General features: G+C 35.4%; 2 protein-coding genes across 2 annotated transcripts in view; one reads left to right on the forward strand and one right to left on the reverse strand.

Annotated features, from left to right (window-relative positions):
* LOC138334058 (uncharacterized PE-PGRS family protein PE_PGRS54-like) overlaps window positions 1-7,772 on the reverse strand; it is a 57,777-nt gene extending 50,005 nt beyond the window's left edge. Inside the window, exon 1 of the mRNA XM_069282773.1 lies at window positions 7,553-7,772. Coding sequence (XP_069138874.1) covers window positions 7,553-7,772 — 220 coding nt within the window. The remainder of the gene's footprint in view (window positions 1-7,552) is intronic.
* Window positions 7,773-9,632: 1,860 nt separating this feature from the next.
* Window positions 9,633-23,180, forward strand: part of LOC138334059 (methyltransferase-like protein 25B) — a 39,601-nt gene continuing 26,053 nt past the window's right edge. The window contains exons 1-2 of the mRNA XM_069282774.1: window positions 9,633-9,813; window positions 19,014-19,132. Of these exons, the coding sequence (XP_069138875.1) occupies window positions 9,634-9,813; window positions 19,014-19,132 (299 nt within the window). The 5' untranslated portion in view covers window position 9,633. The remainder of the gene's footprint in view (window positions 9,814-19,013; window positions 19,133-23,180) is intronic.

A 23,180-nucleotide genomic window follows, 5' to 3' on the forward strand; every position in this document is an offset into this window, starting at 1 on the left:
GCACGTGAACATAAATTTGATTTCATTTAATTAAAATGAAATTTAGAATTCAACGCCTTTTTCGTTCGAGTGCGACTTTTACGTTTGGTCTTAAAGGATTTGTGCAGTCAAAAATGGCAATTTCAGTTTCTGCCGGAAAGGCTACATTAGCACGCAAAGAAACCTCTCCTTGTCGCGCGCGACCGGAATAACCTATAAGTAAGCCATCGATATCGAGGTCAAAATTTCTGACACCCCCCCTCCCTCCCCCCCCCCCCCCCCCCCCCCCCCCCCCCCCCCCTTATGATCTAGGCCTTATTACAGGTATCTCCGTGAAATTATAAAAGAAAACCCACACAGAAAGTTTCGGATTTTTTGTCGAGGAGTTCAGCAACGAATTAGTTTTAATAAAACAATATTTTCCTGTAGTCTGTATCTTTGATACATTGTGAATTGCAAAGGTTGTGACTGTAAAATGAAATTTTACGTAACAATTAAAGAAATCCTTGATTATTTAAAGATGCTCCACCGCCGACAGAGCATAAATGGTCATCATTTGAACAATAATTGGTGTTTAATTGTGTATATATATGTTTAATTAACACAAAAAAAACATTATAAGATAATTTATTTTGCCTTTGTTGCATACGTAATCAGTACTTTATTCCATATAGGATATAGTGCCACGGATTTTTTTCGGGGTGCAATTAATTATTTTTCATATCTTTAACTTTAAATAAAAGCAGAAGCTTAAACTTTTCAATGGTGGTAATGGTGTAAATTAAATAACTTTTGTAACTGAAGAAAAACACTAAATCGTCCACTCCTGTTTTTGAAAGTGAAAAAATACCATTTGTCAGCGTTGGAGCATCTTTAAAGCATCACTTAGGATAGGATGCTTGACGTACGTACACGCCGATGATTTATTATTACAAAATTGTGTTGTGTGTTAATAATCGAATTAATTGTGATACGTTTATTGCAATACCGTAATACGTTTCAACATGTGGTAGATAGAATTTATTTTTGATATTATAAAAGATCAAAATATTGAGATATTAAGCAAAACAAACTGTTTTTTTCAGACCGTGCAATCGCTTTCAATTTAATTGATATCCGAGAAGATACATCGATATAGTTATATAATTAGTCATGCCTTTGGTTTGATGGTTATGTAATACCTGGACCAGGATGTTGTTTACCTGTACACAACGCCATTCATTGAAATCACCTATATTCGGTAGACTATATCGGGTATTTGCTATTGTCTTACTGTCAATCAGGTTACGATATCCGTTAATTGGATTGTTATTTGAATTATGGAAACGCCGTACATCTATGCTCTAGTTTTTTTTTTTATTGTCATCTCCATTTTTAAAATGAAGATGTAAAAGCAAATGGAAATAAAATATCCCTGATCAAACCTAGGAATATATATTACACATATAGGTATATGTCACAGGTAAAACAATAATGGAAGTTGACTTATTCAGAATCAAATTTGGTTCTAAGAACTATTTCAACAAAAGGTTTAAAGTTGTATTTCTTGTAATTTTCACTGTAACGATATGTCGTTTTAACATTCGACATTTGAATATGGACATGTACCTTGATGATTTAGCTCCCCAAAACCACATGTCAGTCTATAAAAGAGCCTAAATCTAGGGATCATATATTCCTGGTTTTGAATAAAACGTCTTCAATCTCCGCCATATTCAGTACCTTCGGGTTTTGTCGGAATTCCGAATCGTATCACGTGACTGACGTCCACACGTCCTGCACGTGGTGATCCAGGTAACTAGCGTAAGCGCACATGTGTTTGTTTACGTTTTCCTTCTGGCTAATATGAGCAAATCGTGCTGGTTTATGTCCACAGAGCGAGTATTTGAAACATCTAATTCACACATTGCCATAATTCAATATTGTGTGTATTAAAAATTGTAATGTGCGAGCATTAATTTTTCTTTGTAAACGAAAATTGTTGACATCTCTCATGGTTTCACAACTCTCGTGTTACTTCGAGATTGTCGCGACGATGTTCGAAAGAGTTCGGAATGATTCGGCATCTTTCGAGCCTATTTTTTACGTGTACACGTTAAAAAGAATTTTTCACTTCTATAATTAAAATACTTCAAGTTTAAACCTCGGACAGACGGAGAAAAATGCGTATAACACTTATACAGTTTTTACTATGACAAAAAGAGCGAAAGTGATAGACCATACAACTTTACCTTAATAATTATTCACGTCAAGTACTGTAATTACTAATTCTTGGCATATAGCAATCTTCCGTAATTTATAAGAATTTTAAGTATTTATTTTCACCGTTTCGAATCTTCATGTATAGTCATACACGAAGGGTTACAGCATTACCACACTAAATATACTTATTTAGATATCACTAAGTTTATTTTTAAAAGGTACGAGATATTATATCTATTTATAATGCCTGTATACAAGTAATTTCATTTTAACACTTTATGTGGTTACTTTTTGGATTATACGATAAATGTTCATATATCATACTATTTAAAGGATTTGTTCAGTCAAAAATCATAATTTCAGTTTATGCTGGAAATGGCTTTATTAGCACGTGTAGAAACCTTTCCGTGCCGCGCGCGACCGGAATTTTTCTAGCTTTAAACCGTGTGACGTCAAAATAGTCCGTGGCTTATAGCTGTACTATAACTGATGTGTTATCACTTATATCGATGGTCACAGGAAAAGCCGATCAACGATTTTTTTATGATTACTTTTGAGTGAAGTTAATCGTACAATAACTTTGGCTCGAATGTAAATAACTAAATGAGTGAAATTCGATGTTTCAAATACTCTAATTTATGCTCTAATAGCATGTATCTTCGTGTAATTATGAAAGAAAATCCGCACAGAAATAAAAGTTTTCATTTTTTTTTGTCAAGGAGTTCAGCAACGAATCGAATAAACTTTAATTAGATAATATTTTCTTGTAGTCTGTATCTTTGATACATTGTGAATTGCAAAGTATGTGACTGTAAAATGAAAGTATTGACGTACGTACACACCGATGATTGATCATTACAAACATTGTGTTGTGTGTTGCTAACCGAATAAATTGAGATACATTTATTACAATATCGTAATACGTTTCAACATGTGGTAGAAAGAATTTATTTTTAATATAATTATAAAAGATCAAAATGTTGAAATATTAAGCAAAACAAACTATTTTTTTAAACGCATAATTTTTAATCGATATACGAATAAATAAACCTTTATAGATATATAATTAGCCATGCCTTTGGTTTGATGGTTATGTAATACCTGGACCAGGATGCTGTTTACCTGTACACAACGCCATTCATCGAACTCACCTGTAATTACCTGGCCGCGGGCAATTTGCTATTCGGTGGACTAAATCGGGTATTTGCTATTGTCTTACTGTCAATCAGGTTACGACATCTGTTAATTGGATTGTGATTTGAATTGTGGAAACTCCGTACATCTATGCTCTAGTTTTTTTTTTTTTTTTATCTCCATTTTTAAAATGAAGATGTAAAAGCAAATGGAAATAAAATATCCCTGATCATACCTAGGAATATATATTACATATATATATCGTACACAGGTAAAACAATAATTGAAGGTGACTTATCAGAAACAAAAATGGTTCTAAGAACTATTTCAACTAAAGGTTTAACCTTAATAATTATTCACGTCAAGTACTGTAATTACTAATTCTTGGCATATAGCAATCTTCCGTAATGTCTAAGGTATTAGTAAGAATTCTAAACATGTATTTTCACCGTTTCGATTATACAAATGTACATGTATAGTTATACAAGAAGGGTTACAACATTACCACACTAAATATACTTATTTAAATATCACTAAGTAATGTTCATATATCACACTATTTAAATCTCGGTATGATATACAAAAGGATCGACAAGGAATTTACTATTTTAAGGATTTAGTATAATTTGGAAATAATGATTTCTACACTTATACTGTAACTTAAAAAACATTTATCAGAAATATCACTGATATATTTATGCTTTTATAGATATACATTTTATTTTCGGTATAAGATCGGTACTGTTACTCCAATATCACATAACTAACAACCGTCCACATTTTATTTTAATGCAAAAACTGTGCCGTGTTTGCATAGTTATTGCAGAAGTTTGAATAAAAAAACGAATTCTAGATATATACATGTTTAATTTTGTGATTTTACTCGTAAAAAGATAGTGTTACATTATACTGTTTTTTTATTACACAGAAATTTACATAATATGCTATATAAATCTCAGTCCAGACTGATCCGAACATCATTTTGATATCGCTATCAAATTGGACTGATTATCTAATCTAAAGTTAGATATATGCTTGTTTGAATGTTTGAAATGGTGTAAATGGAATGTTTTGAAACTGAAAATATCAACATCATAAAGCTAGAATAACCATTTACTTGAAAAACTCAAATTGTACATCTAACCAAGGATTTATAAGTGAGACCCTCACATATACGTCCTTGATCTAACGTATGTATACGTGTATGTGCTGTATAGATGTATAGTACTAGGCTTACCTTGACCACGTGACCGCCTAGCTCATTATCTCTGAACCGTAGTCGACACTACCCGTAAATCACAACCAAAACCAACCGGTAGCGCTAAAAGCTAGGCGATTCGTTGGGTGGGACTTGATTTTTCATTCATCCAAAGCAATATCCTGACGTATTATAAAAAAAAAAAAAAAAAAAAATTGGCTGCACAAATCCTTTAAAGCTCGGAATGATATACAAAAGGATCGACAATGGAAATACTATTTTAAAGATTTAGTATAATTTTGAAATAATGAATTTAAATTTGCACTTATACTGTAATTTAGAAACATATATCAGAAATATCATTGATGTATTTCTGCTTTTAGTAAACGTTATGGATAAATTTTCAAAGGCAGCAATATAGATATACATATTATTTTCGGTATAAGTTCGGTAATGTTACTCCAATATAACATAACTGACAACCGTCCACATTTTATTTTTTTACTCACAAAATGTGCCGTGTTTGCATCGTTATTAATATGTCAGAAGTTTGAAATAAAAACACGAATTCTAGATATGTTCATGCTTATTTTGTAATTTTACTCGTAAAAAGATAGTGTTACATTATACCGTTTTTTTATTACAAAGAACTTTACATAATATGCTATCTAAATCTAAGTCCAGACTGATCCGAACATCATTTATATATTTATATATCGCTATCAAATTGGACTAATTATCTAAACTAAAATTAGATAAATGCTTTGTTTGAATGTTTGAAATGGTGTAAATGGAATGTTTTGAAACTGAAAATGTCTACATCATAAAATGGGTGTGTGTATGTGTGTGTGAATGTGCAATGTAGTATTAGTGTATGAGCGTTTACATGTTACACTATTACATAATATGATAAATGATTTGTGTTCTTAGATACCAGTAATAAGTTGTAAAGCATAAACTAATAAAAAAATGAATCACAAAGCTAGAATAATCATTTACTCGAAAAACTCAAATTGTAGATCTAACGTATACGTATATGTACTGTATACATGTATAGTATTAGGCTTACCTAGTGTAGTCGTGGACTACTGTGACATCACATGAGACCACGTGACCGCCTAGCTCATTATCTCTGAACCGTAGTCGACACTACCCGTAAATCACGACAAAAAACAACCGGTAGCGCTAAAAGCTAGGCGATTCGTTGGGTGGGACTTGATTTTTTATTTATCAAAAGCAATATCCTGACGTATTATCAAAAAATATTTTGGCTGCACAAATCCTTAAATAACGCTCATGCAAATCTAGATTTGTGGTCACATGGATTTTCATGGGCAATGTACATATGCATGTATATATACATAATTCTTGTGGTTTTTCGAGTCGAAATGAAATTTGATGACGGACTGTGATGAAAAGGTTATAAAAAGGCACAGTTAAGTTAATTCTATTCACAGGGACTATGATACATACATGTATAACATGTTACTATAGTAGCCGTCGGTTGAACTAATTCGTGTCCCTGTGATTCTGTTATACATGTATTGTTTGACTAAGTCAGGTGTAATACATCTAAATATCTACCGTAGATTATCAAACTCAAATTAATATTTTTTGCATTATTTCTTTGTCATACAACGATATTATTGTTTTGTTGGTTTCCACAACTTTACAAAGAATTAAGTCTCCATCGGAAACCCACGTAAAGCGGTGACTCGTGGGTTTCCGTGGTAATCATCGTCGGAAACCCACGTAAAGCGGTGACTCGTGGGTTTCCGTGGTAATCATCGTCGGAAACCCACGTAAAGCGGTGACTCGTGGGTTTCCGTGGTTATCATAGTCGGAAACCCACGTAAAGCGGTGACTCGTGGGTTTCCGTGGTAATCATCGTCGGAAACCCACGTAAAGCGGGGACTCGTGGGTTTCCGTGATAGTCATCATCGGAAACCCACGCAAAGCGGTGACTAATGGGTTTTCAACGGGCTTGACTTACACTAAACTTAAAACTAGTTTCTTTTGAAACCGTATACATGTACTGGTTTTGACTGCATTCTCGATACTCCAGGAGTTACTTTCACTGACGTTTATATCAATCCATGGACTTTCTCATAGTAAAACTGAAGACAACTGAAAAACACAGGTAATTTGGTCTTTTATAATTATTCTTTTTATAACATGCATGCATGCTAAATTCGAGCAAATAGTGGATGAATATGTGACATGGGAAGAGAGTTAACATCATTTACATTTTATATAACATTTATTATATTAGCAATAATAACGTTTACACTTCATTGGGATACCATATCCTTCGACAGTAGGCTTTTTACTAGCTACAATGTATCGATTTTATATAGGAGGATGAGTCGTGATTGTAGACGGCGTGTTTGTAGTGTTGGCCATTGGAGTGTGTATAACATGTCTGAGACTGAAGATATCTTGCTGCTCTGCGTTGAGTTTTTTTCTATTTGTTGTATGTGGCCAGTATTGTGTGGGCCCCAGATAGATGAGCAGTACTCTAGTTTGGGTCTGACAAGTGCTTTATATGCGTGTTCTTTATAATGTGTGGTGAATTGATTGTGAGGTTTCGTTGAAGGAAACCTAGTGTTCTGTTTGCATTTGCGGTGATGTTGTTAATGTGTTTGTCCCATTGGAGGTTGTTTTGGCGTGTTCAAGTGAGTGGTTATGGAGAGTGTAGATGTGGTGGATTTTGTTGCGTTTGGTGGTAGTGGAGATGACATTGCACTTGTCGGGGTGATATTGCATTAGCCAGTGATGTTCCCATTGTCCTGCATTGTCTGTGTGTCTTCTTGTTCGTGTATGGTCTTGTAAATGATACTATCGTCTGCGAAAAGTCTAAGGGTGCTGTGTTTCATGTATTCATGTAGATCGTTGATATATATTAAGAAAAGTATGGGCCCAGACAGGTTCCTTGGGGGACTCCGAATGTTACTGGTATTTTGTGTGAGTGTTTGCCCTCAAGTATTACTGTCTGGGTGCGATGTGAAAGAAAATCTGTAATCCATGCATGTGTGTTACCTGTGATGCCGTAGTATTTGAGTTTGTACTGAAGGCGTTTGTGTGGCTCTTTGTCAAAGGCTTTTGCAAAGTCCATGATTATGATGTCTGTCTGTGTGTTGTCGTCGTGCTTTTGTGTAAGGTCGTGTATGAACGTGGGCAGTTGGGTTTCGCACGATCTGGAAGGTCTAAAGCCGTGTTGTTTGTCGTAAAGTATGTTGTTGTTTTCCAGATGTGACATGGTGGCATTGGTGATAATGTGTTCCATTAATTTACATGTGATGCATGTGAGTGATATAGGTCTGTAGTTTGCGGGGTTGTATTTGTCGCCTTTTTGTAAATGGGGTTGACATTTGCGTGTTTCCAGTCGTGGGGAAGTGTTCCTGTGGTGAGTGAGCATGTAAATATTTTTGTAAGTATAGGAGCTGTGATGTCTTTGAGTTCTTTCAATATTCTGCCATGAATGTTGTCGGGACCAGTTGCTTTATGCGGGTTTATATTGTTCAGTAGTTTGTGTATGCCCTGTTGTGTTATGTGGATGTCTGGCATAATTGGGTGTGGTGAAGGTCCTTTGTCAGGTATGGTTGTATTCTGTTCTTGTGCGAAAGCAGACTGGAATTGTTGGTTTAGGAGTTGTGTCCGTCAACAGCTGTCCGTTTTTCCGTAGGGCGTGTGATGTCAGAGTTCTCTTTCTTAGTTGTTTTTATGTAAATCCATAGGGGGGCGGACCCGGCGTACGCCCCCCCCCCCTAAAATAGGAGAGAGAAAAAAGAGAAAAGGGAAAAAGAAAGAGGGAGGGAAGGAAAAGAAGGAAGAAAGAAAAAATAGAGGGAGAAAGGAAAAGGGGAAAAAATAAGGAATTAGATAAAGAGTGAGAATTTGACAGAAAGCTCCATTTCCTACCTTTACCGTTTGATGTTATCATTTTAAAATCTTAATGTATTCGACTTTGTGGTACATACATGCATGAACATAGATTTTATCTCCGTTGCTTAAAAGGTACAATGTAAATTCCTTCAAGTGTTTACTTTTTCCTAAAAAAAACCCGATAAAATCCCAATATATTAGATAATTTATTGTCATTAATATTCAATATTGACAGGTTATATCTCGATATCCTTAGCAAATAAAAGAAAAGGGAGGGGTGTGGTATAAGGAATTGTAGCTGGCCATGAGTCTTCGCTGGTGACTATATGTCATGCCCTTCGTTTTCCAGGTTGTAAATGATATAATACACATTTTTGATTCAGCATTAAAGTCATGTATTAAATCCGACTATCAATTAACAAATGTGTGCGTACTTTCAAAACGCCAGTTACAAGATTACTACTGACGTCGAATGCTTCTAGAAGCTTTTTATTGTCCTAAGAAAATGTGTGGTAAAGAAAAAAGTGGAAAATCAAACCAAATGGAGAACCAAATGCGACAGAAAATGAGAGCTTCTAGGGGTCTGGGTGCACACCATGGCCAGATGCCTTCCTTTTTTGTTTCAACAAAAACATATCTTACCGATAATGTTATAAGATGGGACAAACGATGTTAAAAAATTAATGCACATGACAAAAGGCTCCCTATTAGAAAACAGGATGATAGTAATAATTCCAGGCAGCGTCCTGGCCATAGACCACTAGCCTACTTTTCTGTCATTGTGAGGATCGAGGTTCGCCTATTGGTATGTCTGTTATCATTTTTTCTAAGTAGGTGAGGTATGCGTTTCTGGTTTGTTTTTTTATGTTATGAGTTTTTTCTGGTTTGGATTTATACTGTTTGTGTAAGTGGTATGAGGACATTCAGTCATATATAAGCAATCGTGATGTCACTGCAACCTTTATTCGGATCCCTAAAAGTAAGATAAAATATTCTGTATCTGATGTTTCATTGAAATATGCCATTATGTATCGTCCGGGAGTGGATATGACTAGATATATTGTGATATGGGTCAAGAAAGTAATTGTTTTCGATATTAACAATATAAGGCTATTGGATCATAATATAGACATATGTCTGTAGGATACGAATAACTTAAAGTTGTAAACAGGAAATAGGACAAAGAAGTTATTCTAGCAGTGTGGACAAAATATTGTCGAATTGACTTCTCAAGGATGGCTTATCGAATGCGCCTTACTTTGAAACTCTTCTATTTTGGAGATTCGTTTAGAGGGTCGGCTGCTATGAATCTGCAATCATGCAACGAGCACACTGTGGATTTTTTGAAAAAACAAATTGAGAAGACCGTGAAATTCATCAATGAATACAGATGGATAATCGACGCCTACGTATCGGTATGATCAATGAAAGTAGATAATAGAGAGTGCAGCGAACGGGCCGAAGGCCCGCTCGCGAAGCGAACTCTTTGTGATAGAGGTGTCTCGGTAACGTTTACTCCAACAATGTTAGAGGTATAGCACGACGAGACACTTTTGGAACATTACGTCGTGAACCTCTAACTTCCGATAGGCCATTTACCCGATGCTGAGGGTAACATTTTCAAAGTTTGGATTGTGACAATATAAAACGTTTAAATCATAATTAAATCGTCATCAATGTCAAATACCTACCTCTTTTTCATAAATCAACAATTTTTTTGACAAAATCAGCCGTAAAATTCATCTAAAACAAATATTTACATCTCCTAACGTAAACTTTCATGACCCAGACAAAACTTTATGATGAAAGCGATCCGCCCGGTAAATAGAAAAAACGAATTGCAAAGTCCCCAAAACGTTTGATCTGCCTTTACTTTTACTTGCATTCTGCCCGCTTGAATTCACGTTCCGTTTTTTGTAGTAACCAGCCGCCATATTTAAAACTAGGTCAAAATGTTACGGAAGGGATTCATCATATCTAATCCGCTAAAATACTATTTTATGAGGCCACAAATTATGGGTTTCCTAGATAAATGGGATAATTAATACCTAAACTGTAAGTACACATCAATGTTATCACTGTTAGAGCAAGAAATATTGATATTATTGCACTTTTCCTTCCGCCTTCATTTGACGTCGGAAGCTGCATCAAAGAAATAGGCCTTCGGAAATGAGAGTCGACAGTCAGCAAAATAATGTCCGATAAAAAAACGGCTGACCAGTCGACTCTCATGTTATGGGAGTAGGTAACATTATTCTATGTAAATCATCCAATATATGTAGAGTTGGTCCGTTTTCGATTATGCGGTTCGACTGGTTGGATCTGGTTGTTCGTTTATGAATTAAAGACGGACCTGGTGATTTTTTATATCCTGCAGGCCCGTCTGGATTTTTACTCGAAATAATGACATTAACAAACGGTCGAACCGGTTGTTCCGAATAAACGGAAGCTGCCCTAGAAAACTCTCTCAAAAACCGGAAACAGGAAGTCAACACAAGATCCAGCATCGCGCAAGACAGTATCCAAAATCACACTCTCGCGTGATTACAAAATCACACTCTCTCGTGATTACAAACAAGTAACGCTTGGAAAAATTCTAAATGAAAACATTAGTGAAAGATAAACCTTCCAATTTATTCTTACCAGAATCTAACAATTACATTTTGTCCTGAATATTAACTTAAAAGCCATTTTACATGAGCAGTTGCTTCACAATTTTTCGCCTGGCAACAGAGAATGACGTTGAGATATAATTTGTAGCCACAGTCACGTCATCTTTGGCGTATGTTTTGTGATGTCACTTTTGACGTTGCCATGCGCTTGAGAACATACACAGTATATATTGGACCAATACATTTATTGTGTTGTTCTTGTATATGTGTAAATTAAAACTACTTACAGTAATTTTAAAGCATATCCCGATGACACATTTCACATAGTACAGAAAATTTCAAATCTCGTCGTGCTGATAACGAGAATTAAAACATGGCTGCCTACATGAAGGCGCGAGGCTTTTCCTGCAGGACACGATTTCAAAGTCCAAGGGGTACTGGAATGTATTGGAATCTATATGCTCACACGTGTTATGGTTAGTAGAGCTTCGCTCTACGCAGCCTTTGGCCGCGCAGAGAGCTGCACTCTTATAATAGAACGGCAGTATTGATGCTCAACAAATTCCTTAGGTCCAAAAAAGGATAACGTACAGTAGCATTTTCAGTTACTGATTGGCACACTTTTTTTTTTAGCTCACCTGGCTCAAAGGCATAATATGTCATGGTGTGGCGTCCGTCGTCTGTCGTACGTCGTCCGTCCGTCGTCCGTCAAATTTGGTCAGAAGCATAATTGGGAAGTGGCATAGACTACAGAGCTTGTATGAATTTTGGCTCTGACCCCCCAGGGGCAGAAGGGGCGGGCCCAATAGGGGAAATAGACGTAAATCATTTAAAACGTTACTAGACCTAGAGTTCTGCATGGAATGTAACCAAATTTATCCAGAAACATCCTTGGGGAAAGGGCCAAAGGGGAATAGTGTTGGTATTAATTTGGCTCTAACCCCCTTGGGGCAGGAGGGACAGGGCCCAATGGGGAAATAGAGGTGAATCATTTAAATCACCACTAATTGTCCCAGAGTTCTGCATGGATTAATTGTAACCAAATTTGGCCAGCAACATCCTTGTGGGAATGAGAACAGAGTTTGTATAAATTGTCACGTATGAGTTACTCCACTTTACCTTGTAATCGATGATAGGCTTTTATGTTATATTCATGTATTATAATAAATACTTTGTTTGTTATGTTTTATAGGTGTTTTTTAGCTCGCCTATTCGAAGAACAGGGGGAGCTAATGTTGTCACCCCGGCGTCGCCGTCAGCGTTGGCGTCCCATTTCACGTTAATGTTTTTGAGCAAGTTTCTATTTTGTCTATTGTTTAAGCTTAAGTCATCATAAATGTTTATGATTTTATTTTCCTAATGTGTATGGAAGCTGAACGTGATAATACAACCAATTTGGGGCCCTTTAGTTTTTTTTGAGTCTGTTAATTTGTCATATTTCCATGTTAAAGCTTTCGAGCAAGTTTCTATTTTGTCAATTGTTTAAGCATAAGTCATCATAAATGTTTATGATTTTATTTTCCTAATGTGTATGGATGCTGAACGTGATAATACAACCAATTTGGGGCCCTTTAGGGGGTTTTTGAGTCTGTTAATTTGTCGTATTTCTATGTTTAAATAGTAAATACTTGAACATCAACTTCTTTTGAATAGGCGAGCTTTGCTGTTCTCCAACAGCTCTTATTTTTTTATAATATTACGTTAAGAATATTGAATAAACGTATTTGATAATTAAAACTCAATGTGATATATTCTGCATGCAAAACCAGTAATAACAAAATAGGCCTAGTGGCCTGTGGTTTGGGCATATATCCGATCAGGTATCGGATCAATTAAGGTGTTCCAGTTTACATTTACGATACAGTGGTTAGGTTAAGATGTAACAAAACAGGTTTGTGGCCTGTGGTTAGGGCATATACCCGATCAGGTATCGGATCGAGGTGTTCCAGTTTACATTTAATGTACAATGTTTAAGAAGTAACAAAACAGGTTAGTGGCCTGTGGTTCAGGCATATACCTGATCAGGGATCGGGTCGAGGTGTTCCAGATTACATAAACGATACTGTGTGGAATATTTGAACATTCTGACATAAATAACACTTGAAAATAGTGTGGTAATTTTATGCTATGGACAAAGAAATATAAATGCTGAAGATTGTTTGTTATTGATTGAGTTATTGCATTGTATGAATTAATTGTTGAGATGCAAGAATGATTGAAATAATGTACAAGCTTACATCACATCACGGTCTTGATCTTTGTTTACGTCAGTACACAAACATGACTAGTGTGTGGAATGTGTTCGATATAAGATTAAGTAATCAATATTAGATGTAAAACAATGAATGTACAAACTCATGTGTTAGTTATCTCTTTGAGATATACCTTCAATTTCATTGTTAGACGACTTTATTTAGCTGTAAATGTTGTTGCTGACATTCATGTGTTCGTCGCTGCCAACTTATTAAAAGTCAAAATGACGTAGTCAGCGTATCGACTGTATTCGTTGTAGAAATATTGTAAAGAATGTCTGTTATTATACTTACATTGTTTTATTGTTTATGAAGATTTGTGTATTTGATTTAGGTTCAGATGCATTGTATACAATGTGTATTTTTGTAATATTGGAAGGATTATATTATAGTTCCTTTGTGTAAGGTCTCAGATGTGAAACAGGCCAACCGAGGGTTTCAGCCAATCAGTGGGCGGCCTGGTCTCGCCCGGGGCCCAAAGGTTACAAATAGGGATGAACACAGGGCCTCGCCACTTCTGTTTCACCATTACCAGCGAGTGGTCACTACGCTCTTGCAGGATAATAGCGCCAGACGAAATTGGTTATTTCTTGAGTTAGGATTAGACACTCACATGTTTTAAAGATGCTCCACCGCTGACAAATGGTATTTTTTCACTATCAAAAAAAGAAGCAGATGATTTAGTATATTTCTTTAGTTACAAAAGTTACTTACTTTACACCATTAAACCACCATTGAACAGTTTGAGCTTCTAATTTTACTTTAAGTTAAAAATATGAAAAATAATTAATTGCATCCCGAAATAATTCCGTGGCACTATATCCTATATGGAATGAAGTACTGATTGCGCATGCACCAAATGCAAGATAAATGATTTAATATTATTTTCTCTGTAATAAGACATATATATACACGATTAAACACCGATTATTGTTCAAATGATGAATTTCATTTGTGCTCTGTCGGCATTGGGGCATCTTTAAGAGTACGGCTCTTAGCCTCTATGAGTTGTCTAAGTATTTATTTCTTGGATTATTTGGTTATAAGATATGAAACTCATAAGTTTCAAGAGTGCAGCTCTTAGCCTCTATGAGTTATCATTGTACATGTATTTTATGACAAGCTTATAGGAAAGACTCTCATAAGTTTTAAGAGTACGGCTCTTAGCCTCTGTGAGATGTCAATAGTCAATTTCTCAGGAAAGACTCATAAGTTTCAAGAGTACGGCTCTTAGCCTCTGTGAGATGTCAATAGTCAATTTCTCAGGAAAGACTCATAAGTTTCAAGAGTACGGCTCTTAGCCTCTGTGAGATGTCAATAGTCAATTTCTCAGGAAAGACTCATAAGTTTCAAGAGTACGGCTCTAAGCCTCTGTGAGATGTCAATAGTCGATTTCTCAGGAAAGACTCATAAGTTTCAAGAGTACACCTCTTAACCTCTGTGAGATTACTGGAATTATGGAGATTGTAATTCTTATTTAACACATGTTGTGACTTTCTCAGTTATACTCTTTAACTTTTATTACTGGCTTGAGTCTTTTATTATACTGGATTATTTCTGGATAAGCAATCGTTGAGACTTGAGTCTAACATACGGATCATACAAAATATAAGGTAAGACAGAAACTGCGACCTGGGTGCTGGGTACTACCTGCACGCTACCAAGGAATACTTAGGAATACCGCACCTGAATCCGGTTTTTGTCACAGTATCTACAGCATACGTACCCGTACCCAAGCTCAAACTGCATGTTTAAAAGTGTGTGGCTAAAATATATTGTTTTTATCTCAATTACAACACTGAGGTTTGACCTCCTTTAGAAAACCGATGAACCGTTACATGACTGCATGTACCCATGTGAAAGGTGTTCAGGTAAACGCTCGTGGCTAGGACCTGGCAGCCATTGTTATGACAACACATACAAAAATGTACTAGTGTCAAGTGGTAGTGTGTATTTCACACATGACTGTAGCTGGCCTTGGATTTTCTTGGCACATGGCAACAACAAATAATCTGGATTATTGCGGGAATTTATCATTATTATTAACAAAAATTACATTCCGTTCCCAAAGTGGAGTTCCGGAATCGGAATTTCCAGACTTGTGGGTATAACGATATAGAAATCCGTTCCCTAACATTGCCGTCCAGATTGTGAGTTTTCCGGACTATCGGGGTCCGGATTATTACGGGTCCATTGTGTTTAGATTTTCATTTAAATGTATTGTAGGTAGATGTGAGACTTTGGGTGTAAGTCCAGCTATTCAGATTCTAGCCTTGTGAGTGCCTGTTGGGGTTGCCCCGTAATTCAGGTTCACTTACCTAGATATTCTGATTTGTCCATGCCGGGTCACCTGCTACCAGCTGCTTACTCCATGGCTTGAGATCTCAAGTTTTAGGGGATCGCCCCTTCACTTTCCAAGTCTCTTAGGTTTGGTTGAGGATCGGCCAAACTCGGGGATCGCCCCATTCTAATCTTTGTAGTTGTAGTGCTATTTTTCTTGTTAATTTCTATTAACTTTGTAGTCAGTGATCTATTATGTAAGTTTAGGATAAGCAGCCCCTGAGAACTCCAAACCATATACATGTATGTATAGAAAGCCTGAACAAGTTGACTTCTCTTTAATGAATTTTTGAACTCAACTATCTGTTTGTGTTGTGTGTAAACCTATTAGACCTATTTCTAAATATGTTCTTATTTCGTGAACAAAAGACATCAGTTGGCTAGTAAATGACATAACTAATTTGTATCAAATATCAGATGACCAGTGACCAATACTTTGCACTTCGTGCCCTTTGCCCTTATTATTATACAACAGTAGATATCTGATTTATATGTGACATTTCCGTCTACAGAGACAATGATGTGATATTATATTTATAATGATGTTAAATATACAAAAATCTGTGCACTATGATTATTGGAAGGCAGCTTCAATGTATTTTTAGCCCACCATCATCAGTCTGTCCTTCAGTCTGTCCTTCCGTCTGTTTGTCCTTCCGTCTGTCTGTCCTTCCGTCCATCCGTCCTTCCTTCCTTCCTTCCTTCCATCCCTCCGTCCGTCTGTCCGTTATCAATTCTTGTTATCGCTATTTCTCAGAAAGCAATGAAGGGATCTTTCTCAAATTTCATATGTAGGTTTCTCAAGGGCACTAGTTGTGCATAATGCATTTTGGGACCAATCAGTCAACAAGATGGCCATCAGGCAGCCATCTTTGATTTTGATATTCAAAGTTTGTTATAGCTTTTTCTCTGAAAGTATTGAAGGGATCTTTCTCTTTCATATGTAGGTTCCCCTATGGCTCTAGATATGCATATTGCATATTGGGGAAAATTGGTGAACAAGATGGCCGCCATGCAGCCATCTTTGATTTGATAGTTAAAATTTGCTATCGCTATTTCTCAGAAAGCACTTAAGGGTTCATTCACAAACATCATGTGTAGGTTTCCAAGGGCCTTAGTTGTGCATTTTACATTTTGGGACCAATCGGTCAACAAGATGGCCGCCAGGCAGCCATCTTGGATTTTGAAATTCAAGGTTTCTTAATCACCATTTCTCAAAAGTGCTGAAGGGATCTCGCTCAAATTTCATATGTATGTTCCCCTAGGGCCTTAGTTATGCATATTGCATTTTAGGACCAATCGGTGAAAGATGGACGCTAGGCAGCCATTTTGGATTTTGATAGTTAAAAGTTTGTTTTAACAATCTCAGAAAGTACTGAAGGGATCTCACTCAAATTTCATATGTAGGTTCCCTTAGGGCCCTTGTTGTTCATATTGCATTTTGGGACGGATCAGTTAACAAGATGGCCGCTAGTCAGCTATCTTGGATTTTGATTGTTAAAGTTTGTTACTGCTATTTCTCAGAAAGAACAGAAGGGAGATCTCTCAAATTTTACATGTAGGTTTCCCTAGGGCTCTAGTTGTACATATTACATTTTGGGACTGATCGGTCAACAAGATGGCCACCAGGCAACCATCTTGGGTTTTGATAGTTTAAAGTTTGTTTTCACAATTTCTCAGAAAGTACTGAAGGGATCTCTCTCAAATTTCATATGTAGGTTCCCCTACGGCTCTAGTTGTGCATTGTACATTTTGGGACCAATCGGTCAACAAGATGGCTGCCAGGCAGTCATCTTGGATTTTGAAATTCAAAGTTTGTTAATCACCATTTCTCAAAAAGTGCTGAAGGGATCTCACTCAAATTTCATATGTATGTTCCCCTAGGGCCTAAGTAACCACTTCATAACCAAAATGAAGTGAACTGCTTCATGTACCATTTGCACGAGATAAGATTTCTTCATCAGTCAATGCAAGCAGAAATATTGATAATCAATCCATATATTTACGTTACGTAATTTAAAATTTTGAAAAAAGTCAAATTCTATGTATTAGGTATAACATTATTATCATTAACATTGTATCAGTTATAGTACATGTATGCATGCACACCCATGGAACAGCCGCCAGTCAGTTCTTTCATCACCAAGGCAACACAAAATGTAGTACTGAAAATATCTTCATTCTTTTGATTTTTTACAATTAAAAACAGCGATAATTTGGAATGCTGTTTTCATGTATAAAAATCATTGGCTTAAATTCTGTTACAAAAACATTCTTATATCGCTTCAAATAGAAAACATACTGCGCAGTACTGGCAGTGCAGTGAATGTGTAATCCGGTTTCAAAGAAAATGACGATTGGTGAAAATGCCAACTAGTTGGTATTTATACATAATGAAACCTTTTAAAGCTCTATTTCAATGATTGAATGTTGTATATTTATCTGATAATCATTTAGCTGACATTTAAATATTCAGCTGACATTTAAATACCTAGTGTGACACCCAACCCCTGTGTCTATGGTATGTGATGCAGTCAAATAACATGGTGTTTTCATGGCTCAAAGAAATGTGTTACATGTGGATTTAATCGCAGATTGCTGGAAGTATTCTGTGTTATTCTTGAAGTGTGATAAATTCATTGTCAACTGGAGTTTTAGGATTAAAATTCTAAATGGAGTAAGTAGAGAAACATTGATTCGAAATGTTGGCAGTTTTCGATGACCCTCCGGGGGGACACTCGCGAGTCACAACATTATTTCATTGATAATGGACGGTAGGCCTAATGTCAATGAAATCAGTCTATTTGTAATTTGAGCGTCTTTTCATAGAATCTATCGTTTCTACATGTATGTCACAGTACAATTATCGTAAGGATTGGCGTTAGATTATGCCTAGGCCTGCTATACGTGGTGAACCTCAATGCGTTCAGTACAGAAGCCTACTGTAGGGTAGGCTTGTGTTTAGCCACTGTTGAAGCGGAAAAGATATCACCTTCTGTCTGACTTTAGACAAAAGGTGATATCTTTTCCGTTACAACAGTAGCTAGCCTGTGTTCAGCATTTTGTTTCTGGAGCTTCAAGCCTAAGTCACCGTTTCATCAATAAAGAGGTACATATTCTACTGACAATTTCTAGTATAAATTTATCAAGTGTTTCTGTCTGTGTTTCTTAATGTACAGCAGTATTAATAGTAGGCCTCCCTGCTGAAAAAACATTCAAAATTGAAGCGGCATAAAATTAGGTCAGAATTAAACGAAATAATGTTAAAATGTTTCTCACGCCGGTCAGAGGTCAGCCGTGACCAAGCATCTTCACTGGCAAATAAAATTATCGGAGTTTACTAGTTTCATTGAGGCAAAGCAAAGTTAAAATGTAAATATTAATTGATAAATGAAATAATCTCTTTTACAGGATTTTTTTACGGATGGACACTGGGAAAAACTGCCAGAGGGTTGGACAGCTGTACTGTCCAAATTAGAACCTCCTGATCTAGCTTTCCTACTCGACTCCACATTGCCGATTCCAAACAGGTAAAGTTTTTTCTTCAGTGACAACAACATGATCTATTGCATAGTTATCTACCGCCCAACGAAGTTGGCGGGGGATATACAAATGGGTTCCATTCGTCCGTCTGTCCATCCGTACGAATGGTTTCCGGAGCATAACTCTAAAACCAGTAGAGATATTTCCACGAAACTTCATACACACATTGGTCTTATGGTCTAGTAGTGCCTTTTGCTATTTTTAGGTTTTTATTTTTTGCATTTTTTCCGTAACCATGGAAACATTGCTGAAAATATCATATTTTTGTACCAGGTTCGTTCCGGAGCATAACTCTAAAACCAGAAGAGATATTTCCACGAAACTTCATAGACACATTGGTCTTATGGTCTAGTAGTGCCTTTTGCTATTTTAAGGTTTTCACTTTTTGTACTTTTTTCTGTAACCATGGAAACATTGCTGAAAATGGCAGATTTTTGTGTAAGAATCGTTTCCGGAGCACAACTCTAAAACCAGCAGAGATATTTCCATGAAACTTCATAGACACATTGTTCTTATGGTCTAGTAGTGCCTTTTGCTATTTTTTGGTTTTCATTTTTTGCACTTTTTTCCGTAACCATTGAAACATTGCTGAAAATATCTTATTTTTGTACCAGGTTCGTTTCCGCAGCATAACTGGAAAACCGGTTGAGATATATGCACGGAACTCCATAGGCATATTAGTCTTATGGTCTAGTAGTGCCTTTTGCTATTTTAAGGTTTTCACTTTTTGTACTTTTTTCTGTAACCATGGAAACATTGCTGAAAATGGCAGATTTTTGTGTAAGAATCGTTTCCGGAGCACAACTCTAAAACCAGCAGAGATATTTCCATGAAACTTCATAGACACATTTTATGTAGGACTTCTAATTTTGTATTATGCTTTACTTTTTATTTAATATGCATGCAGTAAAACTCAGATATATCAAACTCAATTACTATGAACATTCACTTAATTCCTATGTAACTCGTCGCTGTTTAAAACAAATAAAAAATCGCACTGTTAGCTGCTGAACTTTGTTAAAGCTAAGATCAATTCTGGTATTTTTCAAAGAAGCAAATGTTTTCAAAGTTGGTTTCACTTTGTTAAAAAAAACCATAAATATGTTTTGTATATGTTCTTCAATTGCAGTTGGGTTTTAAAATACTTTCCCTATACTCTTACTAGCATATAAAATTAATGCATTAATTGATTTAGCTCTCCATTGGCTGGGGATCTGAATGACTATGTCCTTGTTGATTTTGATTTGTTATATTAGTGGTCAAATTTATTATCGAAAATTTTAACACCTTCAAATAAAGAGGAACAAATCACAAGAAGGATAATCTGTATGGCCCATTACTGTTGAAAATTGACAATGTACAAACAGTGCTCCTGTATGAAGAAGTATCAAAGAGAAAATTGATCCCTGTGAAATTAGACAAGGACATAGTATTATAAGGAGGTGAAGAGCGTGTTGGCATATATAGAAAAGAAAAGACCTGACCTATAACATGGTCAACAATGATCAAATTTATTTAATGATAGGGAAAAGTTAATTTGATTACTGGGATGCACACTAATAATTTATCTGTCCTATTGTATAGGTATTGATTGTGATGTCACATAATGATTTCTCTGTCCTATTGTATAGGTATTGATTGTGATGTCACATAATGATTTATCTGTCCTATTGTATAGGTATTGATTGTGATGTCACATAATGGTTTATCTGTCCTATTGTATAGGTATTGATTGTGATGTCACATAATGATTTATCTGTCCTATTGTATAGGTATTGATTGTGATGTCACATAATGGTTTATCTGTCCTATTGTATAGGTATTGATTGTGATGTCACATAATGTTTATCTGTCCTATTGTATAGGTATTGATTGTGATGTCACATAATGGATTTATCTGTCCTATTGTATAGGTATTGATTGTGATGTCACATAATGGTTTATCTGTCCTATTGTATAGGTATTGATTGTGATGTCACATAATGTTTATCTGTCCTATTGTATAGGTATTGATTTGTGATGTCACATAATGGTTTTCTGTCCTATTGTATAGGTATTGATTGTGATGTCACATAATGATTTCTCTGTCCTATTGTATAGGTATTGATTGTGATGTCACATAATGATTTATCTGTCCTATTGTATAGGTATTGATTGTGATGTCACATAATGATTTATCTGTCCTATTGTATAGGTATTGATTGTGATGTCACATAATGGTTTATCTGTCCTATTGTATAGGTATTGATTGTGATGTCACATAATGATTTATCTGTCCTATTGTATAGGTATTGATTGTGATGTCACATAATGATTTTATCTGTCCTATTGTATAGGTATTGATTGTGATGTCACATAATGATTTATCTGTCCTATTGTATAGGTATTGATTGTGATGTCACATAATGATTTATCTGTCCTATTGTATAGGTATTGATTGTGATGTCACATAATGGTTTATCTGTCCTATTGTATAGGTATTGATTGTGATGTCACATAATGGTTTATCTGTCCTATTGTATAGGTATTGATTGTGATGTCACATAATGGTTTATCTGTCCTATTGTATAGGTATTGATTGTGATGTCACATAATGGTTTATCTGTCCTATTGTATAGGTATTGATTGTGATGTCACATAATGATTTATCTGTCCTATTGTATAGGTATTGATTGTGATGTCACATAATGATTTCTCTGTCCTATTGTATAGGTATTGATTGTGATGTCACATAATGGTTTATCTGTCCTATTGTATAGGTATTGATTGTGATGTCACATAATGATTTATCTGTCCTATTGTATAGGTATTGATTGTGATGTCACATAATGATTTATCTGTCCTATTGTATAGGTATTGATTGTGATGTCACATAATGATTTATCTGTCCTATTGAATAGGTATTGATTGTGATGTCACATAATGGTTTATCTGTCCTATTGTATAGGTATTGATTGTGATGTCACATAATGATTTATCTGTCCTATTGTATAGGTATTAATTGTGATGTCACATAATGATTTCTCTGTCCTATTGTATAGGTATTGATTGTGATGTCACATAATGATTTCTCTGTCCTATTGTATAGGTATTGATTGTGATGTCACATAATGATTTATCTGTCCTATTGTATAGGTATTGATTGTGATGTCACATAATGGTTTATCTGTCCTATTGTATAGGTATTGATTGTGATGTCACATAATGATTTTATCTGTCCTATTGTATAGGTATTGATTGTGATGTCACATAATGATTTATCTGTCCTATTGTATAGGTATTGATTGTGATGTCACATAATGATTTCTCTGTCCTATTGTATAGGTATTGATTGTGATGTCACATAATGGTTTATCTGTCCTATTGTATAGGTATTGATTGTGATGTCACATAATGATTTCTCTGTCCTATTGTATAGGTATTGATTGTGATGTCACATAATGGTTTTTCTGTCCTATTGTATAGGTATTGATTGTGATGTCACACAATGATTTATCTGTCCTATTGTATAGGTATTAATTGTGATGTCACATAATGGTTTATCTGTCCTATTGTATAGGTATTGATTGTGATGTCACATAATGATTTATCTGTCCTATTGTATAGGTATTGATTGTGATGTCACATAATGATTTTTCTGTCCTATTGTATAGGTATTGATTGTGATGTCACATAATGATTTATCTGTCCTATTGTATAGGTATTGATTGTGATGTCACATAATGATTTTATCTGTCCTATTGTATAGGTATTGATTGTGATGTCACATAATGATTTATCTGTCCTATTGTATAGGTATTGATTGTGATGTCACATAATGGTTTTTCTGTCCTATTGTATAGGTATTGATTGTGATGTCACATAATGGATTTATCTGTCCTATTGTATAGGTATTGATTGTGATGTCACATAATGATTTATCTGTCCTATTGTATAGGTATTGATTGTGATGTCACATAATGATTTATCTGTCCTATTGTATAGGTATTAATTGTGATGTCACATAATGGTTTATCTGTCCTATTGTATAGGTAT

This window comes from Argopecten irradians, chromosome 10 (genome assembly GCF_041381155.1).
Source record: "Argopecten irradians isolate NY chromosome 10, Ai_NY, whole genome shotgun sequence".
NCBI lineage: Eukaryota > Metazoa > Mollusca > Bivalvia > Pectinida > Pectinidae > Argopecten > Argopecten irradians.